This window comes from Melanostigma gelatinosum, assembly GCF_949748355.1.
Source record: "Melanostigma gelatinosum genome assembly, chromosome: 15".
Lineage (NCBI taxonomy): Eukaryota > Metazoa > Chordata > Actinopteri > Perciformes > Zoarcidae > Melanostigma > Melanostigma gelatinosum.
In genome coordinates, this window is record NC_136648.1 from 10345789 (window position 1) to 10368398 (window position 22610).

The window sequence follows — 22610 nt, forward strand, 5'->3', positions numbered from 1 at the left end:
TGATGTCACCAAACTCTTTATATTTCACAACATGACATAATGTATCCCCTCCTGACACGTGCAACACAACCAACAGAAGAGTAAGAGAGATGTTAATCAATTATGCTACATAATCAGGCAAAATAGGTGGTGACACCTGCATGGCTCTGCCATGATTGCATAGGAGTGTAAGAAATGAAGAGAAGAGAAAAGAACATCATGGTCAGTAGCTGTGGCAGATAATTAGAAAACTAAACCTCACTCCGCCTTACGAGAAATGCAGTTTAATCTACTTCCTGGTATCACAGGAAGTTCAGCTAATATCTGCAGAGGCAGTGCAGGCAAAATCACGTGTTCAAGCGGTTTCTTATAGACTGACCTCTGAGAGCGTTGTAGCACTCACACACACACACACACACACACACACACACACACACACTCGATGATGCTCCCATGTGTGAAAGAGACAGAGAAGGTAAGAACTTTAAATGATCGTCAATGTTTTCTTAAGGACGTTTATGAATGGCAGATATGTATTATGGCAACTGTATACTAAATCGATATACTAATAGTATATATTATGTAAATATATATATATATATATTATCCTTTCTGTTGGTCCCTTTAAGAGTTAAATACTTGAGCAGCCACATCAGCTTTGCTTAGGACAAACACATGTCCTCTCACAGCCGCCAATGGATAGTTGTGCAACTAATTAGAAAACAGTAAGAAGCTCTCGACCACAAGAGAAGAGAAAACATGGTGATTTACTGTCATTAGGCAATGCTTTGTGATTCCTTTCATGCATATAAGTCTCCAGAAATCGCTTTTTGGCGCAGCCACCTGTTGCTTGCCTGTCCGTCTCTTGATGTGTGAGACCACAGTGGGAGACGGCAGCAACAATCTGACATGCCTGATGAGAGCATGGCATATATAAACAAATGGTGGTTTTGCAATGGATGCTTTGATGAGCACATGCCAGGGATCACTGACAAGTACCGGGAATTGAATAGACATACCTATGTATCATAAAGAGGTTACAGAAACAGAAGTCAGGATTGACTTTCACACATGTGAGGCAGAAGTCCTGAGAGGCCACAAAGGTAAAGTTCGCTTTCTTGATTAACAAAAGTCACTTTCATATGGAAGCAATACTTAGTCCACTCCCGTCCTCTCAACTTCCCCCTCCACCTCATTACAGCTTAATGGATGGTCTGTTTACTGTTCAGCATAAACACAGACTGAACAGCACATGCAGGACTTTATACTGAATGTACTTCGGTATGCACATTAGGCTGCATGTGTGTGTGTGTGTGTGTGTGTACATACATATATAACTGTGAATGAAGTAGAACAAGTGGTACATGAAGCGATAGACAGCAGGACAGAGGCTTTAAACGAATGAATGTCTACAGATGAGTTTCCATATATAGGACAGAATCTGCACTTTGCACACTTCCAGCTGCGGCTTTAATGTGTAAAATGCATCAGCGTAAAGGTAAACAAAGCCAAACAGATGTTCGCCATAGCTCGCCGCATATTTAGAGTCACCGGGATTTTTACTTCTGAGAATGTATTCACTCTTTCTGATGCACTCACCTATATCACAATGTGAACCAACCCGTGTCTCAAGTATTAAGAAAGTTAAATAAGCTGAAAAAAACGTATATTATTAAAGAATCTATAATCTCGTCACATACTGAAGCTTGGTCAGGACCCTTGCAGTCACTTTCTAACGCACTGGGTAGCCCAGCACGTCAAACTTTGGTTCCAATCCTTGCTGGTTGTACATCTTACCACCAATACTGCTTCTACATTTGCTGTTTCCGGCTCTCACAACATATTGTTATTGATAACCACACATAGCAACGGTCTCAAATAGTTGGCAAGATGAACAGAGCTCATTCTTCAGTTTGCTTTTTAAGCCGCTCCACTTGCGAGATGTATTATTGATGACCCTAAAGCTGGCAAGGTACCGCCTCCATATGGTCAAACCCAGACTTACATCAAGTTTTTCCTGATAAAAATCTTTGATCTCAATGAAGCAATTTCTTTCCACCAGAAATTATCAATTATAAATGCAAAGAATGTGCACCTCACATGGTGTCTTTCAGTAAAATGAGACAAAGTAATGACCAGAAAGTGGAATGTGGGCCAAAATGATGCAGATGAGGTGAGGTGTGTGTGAAGTTCACTGAAGATAAAGGTCACTGGTTAACGAGTGAAAAAAAACAACGTGTGCAACTTCACTGCCAGAGCAACATGGAAACTGTTTGGACCTGCCACGCACGCTGCTTTGTCACTTTGTGGAGAAATGGCAATGACATTGCATTGCAGTGCTTGTAACTTTGAGCATGTCTAGAAATAGAGATCACATTTCTGGGGTTTTTCAGTGTGGAGTGATGAAGCTCTTTTTGCTGATTGTTTGTCTGTTTTTTACAACTGTGACAGACATATCCAAACTGTGTATGTGCATGGGCATGAATATGTCCAAGAGTGTTTTTATTTCTATCCCACAAAAATGTTGTTAGAGTTCATTTACTAACTTTTCTGCTTGCTGCATGACAAGCTATTCAACAGCTGGTGCCGGTAGAAACTGAAATTAAACTGAACTGAAATTTTCCAAAGTTTTTCAGTTCCTGATGCTACTGCATTAGTCACTACACTGTGTGTAATCCCTGTACTGCAGGTACAATCTAAAATGTTTCTCTGTACCATTCTCAGATGGACGACATAGACGCCATATTCAGTAGCCTGCTTGGAGAGATGGATAATCTCTCTCAGGTGAGTCTTTGTTTTTGAAACTGAAGCATCAGACAGAGAAATGGGAGGCGACGCTGAAGAGCGAAGTCATCGCATCTGGATTGGACCATAGGCGATCGTTGCAGATTCCCTTAAGCACACATAAGCTGCTCATCATATAACTGCTGCTCGCCAAGAAAAACATGACACTCTTATGACTGCTGCAACCCTGAGGTGCAATTCATTATTGTCCATTTCAAATCTCTTCATGCAAGCTAAATGAGTGCAGCCCCGAGAACGGGATCAGTCTGGAACATTACATCAGCCACACTAGAAAAAAAGGCTCTAGATGTCATTTTGGTATGCGCCCTCTTGGAAAGCCATCACAGTGACAAACACCACACCAAAGACTGTCAACAGACTTGGCAGGAAGAGCATTTTGATTGAAAACTAGATCCTCTCAGAGTCTGAGAAACAAAAGGAGTTAAAGTGATTCCACTCATTGCCTTGATTGGGTTCATTCTCTGCTTTTTTTTTACCTGTGACTTTAACAACTTTGGAGATGTCATTTAAGCAGCAGCTCCAGCATGATCAACATCCCAGTTTAGAAAAAGCTGTATTTTTTTAATGGACTGTATGATCTATTGTCTGTGCAGGAGCTGAGTCCAGTATGTTCTCTATTAAAGGAAGCTTGAAAACAGAGCATAATAAAAGGGCGGGAACCAACCACTGATAAATAACAGGCTCATCATGTAACAATTTTAAACAGTTCAGAGCCTTTCAAGGACACATACATGACTTCTGTGTGAAATGCAATTTAAAACAACGAATAAAGTACATTTTTCAAAATATACAACTGCCATGGGTGCTGTGAGGTGCTGTGTTCATTTACCATCTCATTTCATGCGTTGCAGAGTTTAATGCCTGCAGAAGTGGACCCTGACTCACAGACACACAGCACCTTCTCCATTGGCTTCACAGACCTAAACGGTACAGTAAGTGCTCGTTCAGATAATGACGCTCTCGTCAAAAGCAAGAATGGCAGATAATAAAGCTTCAATCTCCAGATCAGCAACGTGACAGAGCTAGAGTCACACTGCCCTGGCTGAAAGTGTGATGTAGATGTGGGGGAGATGTGATGCAGTCTGTCAAGAGACAAGGTTTCAGTTGAGAGACGGGGAGCGACGTTTTTTTCTTGCGCCAGAAGGTCACGCCAACCTCTTGAAACCAGGAGGGATAGAAGTGGAGATGTTTTGTGGAGCACCATAATGTTTTGGGGATTTAGATATACAAAAAAACCCGATAAATTTAATCAAATTAAATTACGGGGGGGGGGGGGGGGAAATTAAGTTGGGTCAAATACCAAGCTAGTCTCTTGCTTCAACAAAAGTGAAGGAGCAAAACATATTCACCTTTGATCCAATGCAAAGTGAGAGAGTTGTGTCAAAGAAACGACTTGACATTTTGGGAAATAAACTTTGCTTTCTTTCCGAGAGTTAGATGACAAAATTACCGCTTGCATGTCTGTACGTTAAATGTGAGGCTAAGGCCAAGAGACAGTTAGCTTAGCTTAGCATAAAGACTGGAAACAGGGGGAAACAGCTAGCCTGGCTCTGAGGATCTTGTCATCAGTGTGATGTTGAGGGATTAAACCTGGACCACCTTTATAAGGCCTCTTCTCTAATATTTCGGGGCCACAACTGTGCCCTGATCTCTGTACAGAGTCTCTTTATGAACTGGAGGACCACGACCTGGATGCTCTGGTGGCTGACCTCGGATCAAAATCAACCTCCTCAGATGGGCGACTCCCCGCAGATCAACCGACCAGCAGCTGTGCAGCAGCCTCAGCAATGGCTCGGGAACCTGCGCCAGCAGCTGCCCGTCCTCGACCATCGACCTCTGCCGAATCCTCTGAAGGGCTGCAGATGGTAAACTACAATACGTCGCTGATCATAAAAAATAAAGTTGTAATGTCATGAAAATAAAAATTGATTACCTCTTATTATTATTCTTAGCTACAGAGCAAACCCCAGACAAAGGCAGAGAAAATTAAACTGGCTCTGGAGAAGCTGAAAGAAGCCAAAGTTAGGAAGGTAAGTCAGCAGCTTTGTGTGAGTCTCTCTTAACTAAGCAGTCCTATGAAGTTAAACCCAGCTTGCTGCCTCCCCTAGTTGATAGTCAAGGTGCTGATGAGTGACGGCAGCTCCAAGACACTGATGGTGGATGAGAGACAGACTGTCCGAGAGGTTCTGGACAAGCTGTTCGAGAAGACACACTGTGACTGCAGCGTCGACTGGAGCCTGTGTGAGACCAACCCCGAGCTGCAGATCGGTGAGATGAACATGTACATATGCTGTACATACGCACTCAGATCACATGCACAAAACATAGCACATGCCAAAAAGAAATCATCTACAGAGGCAGGAGACACTGTTTTCAGCCCACATGTTCTCTCATCATTTCAGAAAGAGGATTTGAGGACCATGAGCACTTAGTGGAGCCCCTGTCTGCGTGGACTCGCGTCAGTGAAAACAAAATCTATTTTGTGTCAAAACCTCAGAAGTATGTGATGTTCACTGACCCTCAAGTGAGTATGAGTTTTCTTCTTGCCAAAGCTTTATTGCACTGTTTAATGGTTAGTCGGTAAATTGAACGATGCTTTTCTCTGCACCTTGCAGTTATTTTACATGTGGAAGAAGAAGAAAGCATGTTTGAGTGGGATTAACGAGCAAGCCAAACAGCTCTTACTCAAGGTCAGTTACATTGCCATACCATATCACTGGAACTATGTTTTAAGTTGAATGTCTTTTAAGAATTGCATGTAATCTCTGACCCTGTAGGAGCATTTTGGAGGTTCCACTCTGATTGTTCCTGATCTTGAGGGCAAGCTGTACCTAAAGGAAGATGGGAAAAAGCTTTGGAAACCTCTCTACTTCATGCTCAGGGCCTCGGGCATTTACTATGTACCCAAGGGAAAGACAAAGGTATGGCAGATCAAATACGTTTTTCAATGAAAAAATCCACGTCATATTCAAGACAACCTGTAAAGGTGGGAGATTAGTTAGTAATATAGCAACTGTGGTGAAACCACCTCCCGACACAAAGCCTAGAGAACATCGTTATGACAGTGAAGCTTTCTTACTATTCTTAGATAGCTGTAAGTGAGTGTCTTCTTGTGTCTAGAAATACAACCTGAACTATATAACGTTATTTTAGGTTGATTTACATAAACTACATAAACTTAACATTGTAACTAACTTATTCCTTCCTTGCGATACGCTTTAAGAAATCATTTTTTACATTTTGGGAAATGCCTCACGGGCCACAGCTAGCAGTCGATTAGCTTATTTTAGCATAAAGGCTCCGTCCAAGGGTTAAAAAAATCCATCTAAATCTCATTAAGTAACAGCTATAATTGTTTGTTTATTCCTTCAAAAAAACAAAATGTCAGAATAACAAGTTGTCATCAAGCTAGTTGTTGCTCCATGCTTAGCTAACGTTAGCTAAACTAACAAACACATAATCCCCGATAAAACCACAAACTGTCTATTGTTGATAAAATTAGCATATATACAGTTTTAATCAGCAATTAGCTCATATACAGCTTAATCAACAGCTAGTTTATATGCAGCTTTAAGTAGCAACTAGCTTATATACAGTTTATTCAACAGCTAGCTTATATACAGCTTAATCAGCAACTAGCTTATATATACAGTTTAATTAATCACTAGTATATTTGTAGTTTTAATAACCATTATCTTATGCAGCACTATTAACCACTTATACAGTGCTCACAACACAGCAAGGCCAGAGAGAAGCAGGTGAGAGGTTACTTATTTAACTGCGTCACATAAGAACAGGCAGCCATCTTTAGAGAAGATAAGGAAGACACAATAGACAGTGAGATTCAAGCGAGGGCCAACGCCCAGCTGAGCCCGGCTTTCTCCACACACTCTTTCCCAGGTCCTCTCGCCTCAAACTCTCACTCACACTGACGGAAACCAACGCCTATTGGGAGGGGCCAAAGGTGAATGGACATTCACGGCCTCCACCCAGGTGTCATAACGTACAAACGTGCCACGCCTGCATCTTTGACTTTGGCCAATGTGTAGCAAGGGGCGGACCCCATATATTAAGGATGATGCTGATGTGTTTAAGCGTGTCTTATGGTGGACCTCTGAGAGGGAAATCATTAGAGCCCATGCATGTTTAATTGTGTTGGCTGAATAACTTTGTTCGATAAATAAACCTATTGCTTTTGATTTAAACTATACGCCTCTGAGAGCTTCTGTTTCATTCTTAAACCTGCTCTAAAGTGTGAAAAACAGCTACAGCACATTTTTTCACAACAAAGTGGTGACCCCGACGTGATCTGATACGATACAGAGCTTCAGGTTAGAATGTTAACAGGCCTCTCCTTTTGATTCCAGATAACGGCGTAACTCTCCCTTCGAGGCTGGGAACCCGATAATTGCCATCGGAGCGAAATTGCAGTCGGGGGGTCTGAGACGCACCGGTGCACATCTCAAGGTATGCAGAGACCTATTTAACTGAATTCTGCAACATTGTATTCATAGAAATATTCTAAAATGTGCTCAGACTGTCCGAACTGTAAGTATTTGCTTAGTATAGAATATGGTAAAGATTAAACACACAGCAACAGAGTTGTTATACAGCCATTTGGGGGTTTGTGAATATGTATGAATGTGCCCATCAGAAAACGTCAAATAACGGCGAGAAATGACGCATTTGTGATAGCGTAGATGTGAGGTGCTGTGAGCCGTGTAACGCATTTGCTCGCAGACACGCGCTCCACGCTGAACACTCAAATTCATGTTGCAAAAGGCGTGATTTCTAACGTACTTATGGGATGTTTTGGGCTACGAAGAAATTGCATAACATGACGGGGATATATGTATATGTCATTGATGTCATTGATAAACTGTATGGAGAAAACTGACTGCGGGATTCCCGTATTAAGAGCATCGAGTCTTCGGACATCAACTCGTGTGTAGCGATTCAGTAAAAAATAGTGTTACTCTGATTAGAGTTTCCTCGACGGAGTTTCTGGACGAGAGCACAGAAGTTGATTATATCGGTGTGTTGTTAATAACGGACGAGATTAATGAAGATGGCCAGAACGTGTACAGGTCCAGAGATGACCTAGGATAAAAAAGCAGTTAAATTGTATTATTTACGTTCTACCCTGATGGAGTAGTGGTTAAAATATCAGTCTTCGACGCGGTAGGTCCGGGATCAGCTCCCGGCTGTAACATTGTTTTTGACAAAAAGCAGCGGCCGTTGTGATGTATTAAAGAAGCAGAGCTCTTTGATATGTGTGTAAGATAGGGACAGAAATTATTATAATCTGACTGATTGTTTGCTGAAAAAGCATTTGTTTTTCATTTGTATCGTGGTCGAGAGATCAGCGGTACACAGTCTGTTTGATGAGATCGAGATAAAAGACAAATTGCTGTTACAATGCGTTTCTGATAAATGTGTGTCTAAAAAAAAAAAAAAAAAAAAGAGTCAGTTCATCCGAAGGCCGTGCTTCTGACTGATTTACATTTAAAGAGACAGCCGTGTATGTTCTAATGTGTGTTCATTGTTTCACTGCATTTGTAAAAGTATTACTTACGTGCTAGACCGTATTTGTGAATTGTGCGCATTTCAAATTTGGTTTTAATTGGTGTTTACTGTGTTTGTTTGCTGAGAAGCAGTTGTCATTTGCGCAGGCGTCCAAGAGGTGTCTGTTTGTTTAGTTTGATAAAGTGGATTAGCTGTCACGGAATAGGGAAAGAATCCTTTATAATCTGACTGTTTTTTGGTTGCTAAAAAGCTGTTTGTCATTTGCGTTGTGATCGAACGATCAGTAGCGCTCCAGTCTGTTTGATGAGGTTGAGAAAAAAGCTTGCTGATGGAATGTGATGAGTGTGTAAAAAGAGCTGTACATCTCTTCTACAACTCCGTGTTTGTGACTGATTTATGCTTAAAGAGACGGCAGCGTGTGTTTTGATTATCTAGTAGGAATGCGGGTGACTCCGTGCTTGTGACTGATTTATGCTTATAGACACGGCAGCGTGTGTTTTGATTATCTAGTATGAATGCGGGTGACTATTTGCTGAGCTGTACGTTTTAACTTTTGTTTATTGGTTGACTGTGTTTCTAAAGATATTCCTTTACCGCATTGGTGATCTCTGCGCATTTAAAAATGGCAGTGTGTTGCAATTTTGTTTGAATGAAAGTGCATGTTTGAAGCGTACATAACCACGGCTGTGTATGGATTCGATTTCGCTTAAATGAGTGCGATTATTAGGAGCATATATGTAAGCGCTGAGACCTGGTTCAGAGTTTATGCTGTTTCTGAGTTTCTTTGTGCGTTAGAGACAGCCAGCTGAGGCCGTGCTTGGTGTTTGAAAATGTTGGTGTGTTGTTTCAAAGGTTGGTGTCCAGAGTAGGGAAAACACACATTATACACGACTGTTACATTCACACACACACATAAATCACTAGAATATGCTGAGAGACAGCTGAGGGCTAATATAAGTGTCAGTTTTACTGGCATAGTTAAATTTATTGGAAAATTGTGTTCCTTAGGGATCGTTAGCAAAGTGTAATGCGGAAACACAGCAGTCCAGGAATGCTACCAGGAAGAAAAAAAAAAAAAAAAAAAAGTTTTAAAAGCTAATACACAGCTTCTATTGTTCCAGCCAGACAGTCGCTAAAAGTATGAATATACAAGGTTAACAGCTGCTACAAATCTTCTATTCATTTAGTCAAGACTGGCGGTGGGAATATTAGGGAGGATTTGACTACTCCTGATAAAAAAAATACAGACGCGGCCTTGATTTGTGTCTACTTACAAAGACAAAGACAGTTACAAAGACAGTTAGCGGAAGATATTTAAAAAGGTGGGGGCAAGGTTAACACTCTCTCTCTGCCTTATAAAATATTTAGTTACAAGCCATTGCTTGAGTAATTAAAACATAGCATTTCACACCTAGCAGGGGTATATAGGCAGATTTGTAAATAATATATATTCATACACTGTTAAATAATATGCGTAATACTTGTAATGCTTATATGCGGAGTTGTGAGGTCACTGTATGAAGGTTTAAAACGCCGAGAGAAGCACTCCGTCATTCTCTCGTACAACAGAATAAAGATCAGTGACCTCTGCACGGTAATGCTTGCTAAAACCATAAGATTATGGCTGAAAATTGCCACATTAGTATAAATGGACGAGCTTTTGTGTCCGTTCACACAGAGACTTCGAAATAACTCTATAACTGTACTGTTTTCGTCCTCTTCACCATAAAGTGTTAATAATAAAATAGATCATCATTTCACACACACACATATTACAGAGAAAAGCAGGTTTTAAGACATGCAGCAGTGTGAATGACATTGATTTGAGTTCAACCAGACACCAGGAAACTTGGGAGGAGCGTTGGCTCCCTCTGCTGGTGCTTTTGAAAAAAAAAAAAAAAAACATTTGTCCTGCATGTTGGCTTTTCTGTGGCCTATTCAAGAACTGCAACAGGAACAATGGACAGGAGTTTTGGCTCCATCGTGTGGACATTTGGGAATACTGATTTCAGACTCTCATTGCATGTTACAGAAACACCCATCATGGCGGAGAAATTCTCCTCTTATCTGAGCATCTTGGAGAATGCTGTCCAGGAACAGAGCAGGATTAATGGACGAAGCAAACTTTGGCCAGTGGAACAACACGCCTACCAAAGATTGATAAAACGATGGAAAGATAAAGCCATTTGGGATGGAGAACGGCTGAATTGTTCCCCTTCAGAAGAGATGGTACAACAGATGAACAGGGAAGTGATGAGACACTGTGAAGAGAAGAAGAACGAATGGCAGGACAGAAATCCAAGATATCTAAACATGGGAAAAAGAACAGCAAGAAACAACGCAGCTGCAGAAAAAGGCGTCTGGCCTTATCTTAAAAGATGCTTCGATTTTGATAACAACAGGATGGGCAGCAAGCTGATTCTCACTGGAATCGAGAAGAGATGGATGGAGCGGGCTGGCAAAGAGCCATGGAACGCAATGGAGCTGGATGCTGAAGCAGCACGTTCACCACTAGAGGCCGCCAAACACAGCGGAGGCATGTTTCCGGCCCTAACACCCTCATCCACTGCCCCTCCCTCATATGCCGACAACCCATTCACCCCTATCGACAATGACAAGCCCAAGCATGAACAAAGCAACCTGTATCCTGACCTGCCACCGCAACACAAAGACATGCATGAACATGAACAAAGCCAACTGCACCCGGATCTCCCACCTCCCCCTCCCGATTATGTGCCCACAAATAACCCTTTCATTCAGGCTCCAGTAAGACCAGTATCAAAGGGGTTCCTGAAAGGCATCTTCGCAGTAGATGAAGGAGAGCTGCAGATACCTGTCTCAGTAGAGGAAAAAGAGAGAAGAAAAAGAGCGAAGCAAGTTGAGAAGACTGTGGGATACCTGATGACTCAACTGAGCGCCCTAGGGCTGCGAAACACACCCGGACCTGAAACTACACCTACACTAATTGTCGACGCACACAATGAGCCACGCTTCGATGCTTTCGAATCGACTGCCCCACTCGAAACTCGGCACAGAGTGAGCAACTCAATCAGAGACCGTTACCAACACAGACAAGAAGACGAAACACAAGAGGATATTCAAATCCTGGAACAACAACTGGAGGAGCTCGAACAGCTGGAAAAAACCAATGCAGCAACAGGCTATACGCCTTACATGGAGGCTAGTGGATATGCTATACCACAAGCGGACCTGTGGGTTCCTGGTACAGAGGAAGAGAAGGAGCTGATCGAACTAGCTGCACAGCCAGCCAACGAACACAAATGGCCACAAACACATGAAGTACAGAGGCTAACGCTAAATGGAAATTTCACAGGATATGCCACAGCCCCATCAACAACGCGCAGTGGACAACAATATGGGCCTAACTCATGTCAGATGCCACTCAGACCAGCTCCAACAGCTGCAGCCCCTCACCAGATGGCATTTATTCCCTTCTCCTTCATGGACATGTCAACACTGCTGACTGCCCTTCCTTCACTGTCTTCAGGAGCAGAGCCATGGCTAGAAGAGCTAGATAAATATACAAAGTCCCACAAACTGGCACTTGGTGACTACAGAGGCCTGCTGGCCAGAGCATCTGACCCACACACACTGAAAAAGCTTGAAGCCGTAGCAGGAACCACAAACGCGCCTGACCCCACGCCCATAGGCGGTGTCAGGCTGTTACTACATCAGGCCTTAAGAAGAGAGTACCCCACCCCAACAGACCACAGCCAAATGTCAACCTTCATGGCCAAGCCTGGGGAGCCTGCTGCAGATCTCCTAGCTCGCGCTGAGCAAGTATGGAGAACAACATTTAGAGAATCCCCAGATGCATCTCAGACATCAATGGCACTCTGGAGAAGCATGGTGACCAAAGGATTGCCTGCAAAGGTAAGAGAGGCGATTGAAAACACTGTGGCCATCGCCTCCTTCACTCAATCTGCATGGAGAGAACATGTACTGCATCACTATGATAAACACAGAACAGCTGCAGAAGCATCAGATGTGGAGCTCAAGGCACTGCAAGTGGCACTGATGAAGAGACAGCTGTCTGACCTGGACACGGCCCAAAAGATTGCAAAGGACAAAAAGAAGCAGATGGCTCAACTGGAACCACTAGCAGCACAAGTGGTCCCTGTAATGGTGCAGCAACCATGGCAACAAAACCAAAGAGGAGGACAAAGAGGAGGTGATCAAGGGGGTGGCCAAGGAGGCACTTTCTACTGCTACACCTGTGGAAAACCAGGCCACTACTCACGTAACTGTCACACACGTGACCTGTCACATCAACAAGGCCCAACACGTGGAAGAGGAAGAGGACCCAGAGGAAGAGGAAATTATCAGAGAGGAAGAGGAGGCTTTCAGGATCCACGAAACCAGAATCAAGCTGGACAGCCATACCAGGCGCCACTAGGAGGCACTGAGCAATGGCCGCAAAATGATCCTAGCTCCGGAGAAAATGTCAACCAGGCACTACAAGCTCAGTGGGCGAATAACTATTATCCCTACTAGGACACCCCACAACCACCTGGCACCGGCATCATGAAATTTGGACTAGCAAGTGAGCCAACTCTCACTTGCACAATAAACGGACAGGCACACACATTTTTGGTGGACACAGGGGCAACATATTCCAGCCTCACGTCTCCACAGGTCCTGTCATCTAAATATGTGTCAGTGGTTGGGGTCTCAGGCGCGCCAGAACGCCAGTGGTGCACTAAACCTTTAAATGTCCAAATTGGAAGTCAACAATGGTCACACAGCTTCCTATCAGCGCCAAACTGCCCAGTAAACCTACTGGGCCGCGATCTGATGACTAAATTCGGTCTAACAATATGGCTAAACAACGAAGGGGTCCAGGTCTCACTGGACCCTCCCCCTGCAAGCACTCTATCAATGCCTGTGCGAATACTATCTATGCCACAAACGTCCATTAATGTGGAATCATTGGATGAAGAAGTGTACTGGCTGAGATGTCTAGCCACAGGACCAAGCACACCAACAATTCAATTCTGGTTCAACATACACAGAGAACAGATCCAAAGACTGCATCCATATAAAACTCCTCTACCATATGTGCACTGCACTATGAATGTCACGGACGATCCAGACTGCCCATATGCTGAAGATTGGGACATCAATATGGCTCACCTAACTCCACACATAATATGTCATGATGTGTATTGTGGAAAAGAAGGCGTGGCAGCAGCAGTGCTATTGGATGATTATCAGACCAAGTGGTATGGTCTCAGCAAAGAATCTGCTCCACACGTCACCCTAGCGGTTGGATTTGGACAAGAGGCCAGAGGACTCGGCCCCATGATAAAAAGAGCACATACTCTGTCATGGACACACACAGATACAGCAGGACTGCTGAAGGCAACAGAAGAAGATATGTGGCGATGGATCATCTCTACCAAAGAACACACACTACCTGAACATTTACCACTGCCACGCCATCATGGTAAACCATGCACTGACCATCCTGCAACTCAAGCTCTATTGGACGGCGTGCCTGCGACACTATGGACGACTGGCCCTTATGATGTGGGAAAATTGGCAACGGTCAAACCTGTGAAGGTGACGCTGTTGGATCCATTTGCACCTCCTATCTGGCATCCACAGTACAAACTAAAGCCAGAACAAATCGCAGGCATCGCTCCGACCATTGCAGGTCTGTTACAAGCTGGAGTGTTGGTGAAAACTCGATCACCATACAATACAGCGATATTGCCAGTGCAGAAGGCCGGAAACAACACAGGCTGGCGGATGGTACAAGATTTTCGACCAATCAATGATGCCACACAACCGGCGTCATATCCAGTTCCAGATCCACATATTGCCTTAACAAATCTCAGCCCACAGCACTCATATTTCACAGTAATTGACCTTGCTAACGCCTTCTTCAGCATCCCTCTGGACAAAGACTCACAGACACTGTTTGCTTTCACATTCAACGACCAGCAATACACCTACTCTCGCCTGCCACAAGGCTTTCGTTGTTCTCCAGGTTTGTTCAACCATCATCTCAGACTACACTTGTCTGATATAGAGGTGCCGGATGGTGTCGTCCTCATACAATATGTGGATGACCTCCTGATTGCTGCCCCATCTTCTGCCACCTGCCTGGAGGCCACTGAGACTCTGCTGCTGCTGTTAGCCTCAAAAGGCTACAAAGTTAAGAAGACCAAGGTCCAAACATGTAGGAGACAAGTCACATTCCTGGGTCGCACTCTCTCATCTAGCGGCCTGGCTGTAAGCACAGCCCACAGAGACAGCATTCTCCATCATGACAGACCTATCACCGTGGGACATATGCTGTCATTCCTGGGTCTAACAGGCTACTCTCGTAGTCACATTCCAGACTACACTGACCTCACCACCTGTCTCAGAAGCCTGCTCAAGGAACCAGGAACTAGAAACACCTCTGCCCCACTGGTGTGGACACAAGACGCTGAAGACGCGTTCACCAAACTCAAACAGACTTTGTCACATGCCTCGGCTCTTCAAGCTCCAGACTATTTACTCCCTTTTCACCTAGATGTTTCTGAACAAAAAGGAGGGATGGTAAATGCAGTTTTGTATCAGAAAAAAGGGGGAGAAAGAGTGGTACTCATGTATCACTCATCAAAACTGGACCCAGTTGAAGTTGGCCAATCCACCTGTAAAAGACATGTGCGGCATCAAAGCTGACATGGGTTGAAGCCTTACCATTAGCTCTAATGGCAATGAGGAGCGCACAAGGAAATGAGACGCATCTTTCACCACATGAGTTAATGACAGGGAGGCAAATGCCTGGTCCTCCAAGAGACAGTAGTCATATTCCTGCTTTAGATGTGCAGCAAGTTGAAATGAAGGCATATATGACTGCGTTAATCACTCTCACGGAGGCTCTCTCCAAACAGGTCCTGCGGACCAGTGCAGCTGACCAGGAGGAAGTGAAAAATCTCATCCGAGTGGGTGACTGGGTCAGGGTCAAAGTTCACAAGAGAAAGTGGACTGACCCCAGGTGGACAGGGCCGTACGAAGTGAAGGAGGTTACTTCACACTCGGTCCAGGTCATAGGTAAATCAGGAGCACCTTGGCACCACCTGTCACATTGTGCCCCAGCATCTGAGCGTTCCAGACCCTTAGCAGAGGTCCGAGGTGATCTGGCGCAAAATGGAGTGTGAGTGTAATCTGTTGGGGGAAACAGACATCCAGCCACAGGGGATTCATCCCACTCCAGGTACCTGGAAAGACATGGGGATAGGTAAAAGAACTGGGTGGGTCCTATTGGGTTTGGGTGTGGCATTTGTGATATTCTTGACTTTGGGATTGAAAATGGGGGACAAAACAGTGAACAAACCGACTAGCGGAAACTATGGCTGTCTGCCAGAGGCAGTGCAAAATCTGACAGGGTTTGAGAGTCATCCAAGCTGCAATCTGACAACAAGTGGCAAGGATGTGAACATGCAAAATCTGACAAGGTTTGAGAGTCATCCAAGCTTCAATCTGACAACAAGCGGCGAGGATGTGAACAAAACTCAAAACGACCTCGAGAGAGGGAAGGATAGGCAAAAAAGAGATGCCTCAGAACCGGCATACAAGCCACCACCAAAAGCGTGTCGTGCATATCTGACCTTAAACTATACCAAGGGGAGCAAAACCGTTTTTACTTTTGATTTGTGTGATGTGATTAACTGTGGAAGAAGTCCAAGAGCATGGAGAGGTCGTGCTGTGTATTTGTGTGCTGACAATGCCATAGTCAACAGATGTGAGAATTACGTGAACGTCCCGTCCATAGCGTTTTGTCATTCCTGGGGGGCGGTAACTAAGTACACAGGGCGGTGGAAGCCAACAATGCGAGGGGAAAGTCCGAGAAGGACCTTATGGGACAAAATAGACTTCCAACGAGACTTTTCAGCAACAGCCAATCCCTTATCTCTGTCCCTAAACAACGTCACCAAAAGCAGCACAGGAAAAAACATAATATGGTTCGCCCTATTAGTGGACGTCCCAGGCAAAGACCCGAGAGTAGGAATTCAAATAAACATAATTCCGCACAGACAACCGCTACCACCAGACCCACCTACTGTCTTATCAGAAGACTTTTCTAAATGGACTCCCCAACAGGTGATCCAATTAGCTACAGGACAAGGAAGCGACAATGTATGGTTAAATTGGATTGTTGATAATGCTATAAAAAACAAAATGAGTGGATGTGTAGCTTGTGCTGCAGCTAGACCAGCTATGTTCACCGAACCAGCACCACTATATCCTGAATCTGACCCAACAGGATACGCGTGCATGACAAAAATGACTAAAATGGCTACTCCACCACATTGCACTACTCTGGCATCCATATTCCCACCGATTGACAACCAAACTGCAGTAGGTTATTTCAAAGCTTACAAAGGACTAGGATCCAGATATGTCTGTTACCATTTCACCAACGATAGAGCTCAAATCCACCTAGGTAGTGTGCCAGAAGACTGGTGCAACATGACACGACCAGGCTCAGAGATAGGTTCTTGGGCTAGGGGAGGGCTATTCTACTACTGTGGGGGTCTGCGCTTATTCACTAACATACCACCATCTACAATAGGAGTCTGTGCTATGGTGAGGCTGGCAATGCCACTTACCTTAGTGGGAGACAAAATAATACAGGACCAAAACAAAGTACAAAGCCTGACCCAACGCAGACGCAGACATATCTTAGCTAAAAGAGCAGCTGAAGCTGAGTTCAGCCTGGACAGAGGTCCAACTTACATAGATGCTATCGGAGTGCCCAGAGGAGTGCCTAATGAATACAAATTGGTAGACCAAATTGCAGCAGGTTTTGAGAGTGTCGCAAGTATTATTCCATGGATAACTGTGAATAAAAATGTTGATCGTATCAATTATGTGCATTACAATGTTCTTCGTTTGGCTAATCATACTAGGGATGCAATAGAGGGTCTGGCTGAGCAGCTGGCCCCTACTTCTTTGATTACTGTACAAAACAGAATGGCTTTGGACATGTTGCTTGCTGAAAAAGGAGGTGTTTGCTCAATGTTTGGAGACCTGTGTTGCACTGTCATCCCCAACAATACTGCGCCGGACGGTTCAGTCACAAAAGCACTGAATAGTCTGAGGGCACTGTCAAACGAAATGCAGGAAGCATCAGGTGTGAACAATCCATTTGGAGATTGGATGGAAAACATGTTTGGAAAATGGAAGCACCTGATCTTGTCAATAGCAGTGTCAGTGGGTGTGTTCATTGCAATATTGGTCTCATGTGGATGTTGTATAATACCCTGTATTCGTTCTTTGGTTGGCCGTCTCATCACCACTGCCCTCTCCAAGGAACCATTACCACCCCCTCCTTATGGCGCTTACCCAGTATGGGAAGAGCAGAACAGCCTGGTAGGGTCAGGAGAGGCAGAGGAAGACACCAGCGTGTGAACAGGGTAGGAAAGTAAAGAAAGTGACGTCCTTCAGACGTCAAGAGAGGGATTTGTTGATAAAATTAGCATATATACAGTTTTAATCAGCAATTAGCTCATATACAGCTTAATCAACAGCTAGTTTATATGCAGCTTTAAGTAGCAACTAGCTTATATACAGTTTATTCAACAGCTAGCTTATATACAGCTTAATCAGCAACTAGCTTATATATACAGTTTAATTAATCACTAGTATATTTGTAGTTTTAATAACCATTATCTTATGCAGCACTATTAACCACTTATACAGTGCTCACAACACAGCAAGGCCAGAGAGAAGCAGGTGAGAGGTTACTTATTTAACTGCGTCACATAAGAACAGGCAGCCATCTTTAGAGAAGATAAGGAAGACACAATAGACAGTGAGATTCAAGCGAGGGCCAACGCCCAGCTGAGCCCGGCTTTCTCCACACACTCTTTCCCAGGTCCTCTCGCCTCAAACTCTCACTCACACTGACGGAAACCAACGCCTATTGGGAGGGGCCAAAGGTGAATGGACATTCACGGCCTCCACCCAGGTGTCATAACGTACAAACGTGCCACGCCTGCATCTTTGACTTTGGCCAATGTGTAGCAAGGGGCGGACCCCATATATTAAGGATGATGCTGATGTGTTTAAGCGTGTCTTATGGTGGACCTCTGAGAGGGAAATCATTAGAGCCCATGCATGTTTAATTGTGTTGGCTGAATAACTTTGTTCGATAAATAAACCTATTGCTTTTGATTTAAACTATACGCCTCTGAGAGCTTCTGTTTCATTCTTAAACCTGCTCTAAAGTGTGAAAAACAGCTACAGCACATTTTTTCACAACACTATCAAACACTTTTAACAGTAGAAAACCAACAAATATAACATGTTAAATGATTAACTTTAAATGTAGTAGTGGGAATATTGTTTGGGTTTATTTTTTTATTACATTTAGACAGTTAGGCTAGCTTATTCCCCCTGTTTACAGTCTTTGTGCTAAGCTAACCAGCTGCTAACTCCAGCCACAGCGTTATATTGGACGTGCAGACACGAGTGTGGTATTGATATCCTCAACTATGACTCATGACAAAGTGCTTTTAAGATGCATCAGTGCATCTATACATTTGCAATGTTGACAAATGGTGTCAGGTTTTTCATGCAGTCTGTTAACATCTGTACAGTTGAGAAAATTTGAAGAAAGAAATTGTCAGGGCAAGTATGGTAGCAGAGAGACAAGATACTTTCCCCCCCTGTGAAGTCTATGATTGCTCACACCTGAGCTCCAAAGTGTAGCAGAGGCAGAAAGGCAAGAGAGAGCGACAGAGAAATGAAGATGGACAGTGTGAATTGAGGCCTCGTCACTGTTAAAGAGCCGCTAGTCGTTCTGTTACTGACACAGAAAGGGAAAACACTGTCCATGCGGACTCTAAAATAATTCATCCAAGAGGAAGAAATAGATGGAGGGCAAACTGTGCGAAGCAGATGTGCAAATCGCAAACATAAGAGAGCTGCAGGAATCTTCTGAGGTCAGGACACAAGAACGAAGCAGAAGACGATCTAGAAAGGACAGTTCATTAGGCAGGGGAAAGAGAAAATACCAAATCAGACAGAAAAAAACGAACACATAAAACACAACAGCTGCTATCATAAGTAGAGAGCATAATGGAGCTGTGATCCTCAAGCAGGCCGAGTTAGAGATAAAGTAAGAGATGGAAGAAGGAGTTCGAGATAAAGTAAGAGATGGAAGAAGAAAAGGGGACAAAGGTGGGAGATCAAGTCAGGAAACCCGAGAGAGCAAAAAAGAGGGAAGTCAGAGCAACAGTCATCCTCTCAGGGTCACCTCCACTTCCAGGAAGCTTCACTCTGTAGTTTCCAGTGAATCACAGCAGCGATGTCAGTGTGGTTTCATGTGCGAACACGATGTGTTTCAAATCAAAAATGTAAGAAATGCTTTAGAAAGAAAAACAAAATATTTCCCTTGACACGGAGCTTCATGTTGGACTTTCTTTGGAAATTAAATAAAGAAAAATGACCTCGCACTGACTTGTTTTCTTTGAAGTGTACCAACCATACAATGAGATTGAGAACATGTATTTCATCTCCACGACATGATGATAAAACAGAGAAACAGCATTTAGACCACTCCAATTTAAGCACAAACATAACATCCTGTAAAGCCCATATGTGAATTTTTCCACGATTCCCTCCAAGCACTCAGACGATCTCTGCTGTGCACAAGACATTTGCAGGATAACCAGAGAATCATTTTTCATAAACACCTACATTTGTACAATATGTATAGTGTATAATATTTTCCACATAATAAGATAACATTTTTTCTCTGCCGGCAGGCTGTCAGTGATCTCGTCTGCTTTCTTCATTTTGAAAAAGTCAACATCTACACCACCAACAACTACAAACAGAAATACAGAGCTCCCACCAACTTCTGCTTCATGCTGAAGGTAAGCTCAAAGAAATGTGATCACCAAACGTTTAATGAGGTAAAGGCATTACAGAACACATCTGTGTAATCTACCCAGTAGATCAATTTTAATCTGTGTCGTTGGGAGGAAAAGGGTCCTGGTTTGACAAGAGGAGAGAGAAAAATGTACGCAGGCTGACGTCTGAAACTACAAATAACATTTTTCTTAAAAGTCCTTCTTAAAAATCGTACCTACCCATCTGTGGCTTTTACTGTTTTAAGAATCAAACCATGTCATATTCATAACTTGATGTTCAAATTGAGCTCGTGCACTTTCAGGTGATTTACTGGTAGATACATGTAATTGTTTTCTGATAAACAGCCCCCCCCCCCCCCAAAACATCATCATCATCATCATCATCCTGCACTCAAACCTTTCCTCCAACATCAAATGCTAATCATCACCAATGTGAGGAAATTAGACATTTGGGAAATCTGCATTAACAACAAAAAAGGTTGTGATTTTAGGCGGGAGGATAAAATCACATTCTGACAAGTAGTCTCTCCGCAACAGTTCATGTGTATGTTTAAAGGAAGCTGTGTTGGGCCTCTTGCAGTATGACGACACTACACTTGGAGGCCCATGCAGCTTAGATTAACAAAGCATCTGAGACAGGAGAGAGAAAGATGAGATGGAGGAGAAAAGTGAAAACAGATAAAGAGCAAAGCTGTCAGAAGACACAAACAGTGTGGCTGGCAATGACAGCTTTGTCATGTTGAGGGGAAGTGAGATGACTTAAGAGAAACCAAAAAACCACAACTGGTTTTGCCCATTTGACTTGCAATGTGTATTTCTGGCACCTTGTTGTTGTTTCAAAGAATTGCTTCTCAACCGTGAGAACCTTGACACAGCAACGAGTGAATGGAGTGTTTGTGCTGTTTGTTTTCCTGATAAAAAAAAGAGTTTTAGATTCAATTCAACTAATCAAGTGCGAGATTCCCAGTGAAAATATCTTTCTGGTGCTATTTTAACAGTTGTAGTCATGAGTGAAGGTCCAAAGTGCAGCAACAGTTTGGTATCAGCTGCCCTCTGCTGACTCGTACATGTACTACAACAGATACACAAACTGGCAGCAGAGATGCATCAGTTTTGACCATTGTTTTTATATTATATATATATATATATATATATATGCAATATTAAATCAAGGGAATGGCTCTTTAACCTCCCTGTTCTCTCTGCATGTACTCTTTCCCCAGCATCCCTGCATCCAGAAAGAGTCGCACTACATCAAGTTGCTGTGCTGTGACGACGAACACACACTGTTGCTTTGGGTGAACGCCATCAGAATAGCCAAGGTCAGATTCAACACCGGCAGTAACGCAAATCACTTTAATGTGAGCAGTTCAATTAGAAATCTATTGAATCTATTTGCACTTCAGCTTCAAATTTGCGAATTTAAATAGCAAATATAGACATTTCATCTCAGTGTGTGTGCTCTGTCTATGTGTTCAGTATGGGACTGTCCTGTTTAAGAACTACCAGGCTGCAATGAAGAGAGCCTCCAGTTCGCAACCTCTCCACTCTGCTGCACACAAAGGTGAGTCTACACGTTTCAACTTTAATCTCTTAGAAGCTTTGAATTAAGGAACCTAAAGTGACGTTTTGCAAAGTTCGTGTGTGATTTTTGTAGTAAGTGCAGACTGCAGTGACTCCTAAGCACTATGATTACCCCAAATTCCCTTGCTCAAGCACTGAAACAGCCAAAAGCAGGCCTCAAAAGGTGGTATGTCAATACTGGGGTATTATTCATAAAAACCACGAGTGGAGGCAGTATAGAATTTGTTCGTAGTTAGAATTAGTTTGTATGTTGTTCAATTGCATGTTTACATTTTACTTTTCCTTCCAAAACAGAACTCAACCTAAAAGTTAAAACTGACTCTGATAAAAGCAAAATGACACCAGTCTGAGAATTCTGATGTACTTAAGATCAACATTTTACTTGAAGCTGTTTGTACAGACAGGCCCAGATTAGAATACAGCTGCTTTTGAAAAAACAATAATGGAGAAAACTGTGGGAAAGCAGGACTTTTCAACAAAATAATATAGAATAGGAATACCACTATTAAAACCCACATCTCTGCAATTATTCTCATTTGTCTTTACAGACAGGTACAACAGCCCAAAGCCAGATCCGGCTCCACCCAAAACCACAAACGTGGAGGACTATCCACATGAGCCACCACCTGACTTCATCCCCCCTCCCCCTCCTCCTCCTCCTGGACAAACACACGTTTGAGACACATCGTCCCCTCCCTTCAGCCTGGATTAAGCCTGGTTTAGCCTCCCTATGCACGTGTCTGGACAAATGTGCCAATAACATGTTTTTTAGTAATGCGCTCCAGTGTAGCAGCAGCGTCACATGAATATGATGCAATA

The 22610-nt window shown here is 43.3% G+C and overlaps 1 protein-coding gene and 1 long non-coding RNA gene across 2 annotated transcripts; both read left to right on the forward strand.

The window, feature by feature from the left end:
* Positions 1-421: 421 nt before the first annotated feature.
* On the forward strand, positions 422-22470 carry LOC306789779 (amyloid beta A4 precursor protein-binding family B member 1-interacting protein-like; the record flags this gene model as incomplete). Its single annotated transcript, XM_079285850.1, has 13 exons — positions 422-454; positions 2704-2763; positions 3636-3711; positions 4444-4649; positions 4743-4814; positions 4893-5052; positions 5187-5308; positions 5400-5474; positions 5562-5705; positions 20100-20210; positions 21431-21529; positions 21687-21771; positions 22340-22470. The coding sequence occupies 13 exons, from the start codon at positions 422-424 to the stop codon at positions 22468-22470; spliced, it is 1374 nt and encodes a 457-aa protein (XP_079141976.1).
* On the forward strand, positions 7166-18510 carry LOC306789357. The gene is made up of 2 exons (XR_013772649.1): positions 7166-7251; positions 15219-18510. It is a non-coding gene; the product is annotated as an uncharacterized lncRNA (long non-coding RNA).
* Positions 22471-22610: the final 140 nt, after the last annotated feature.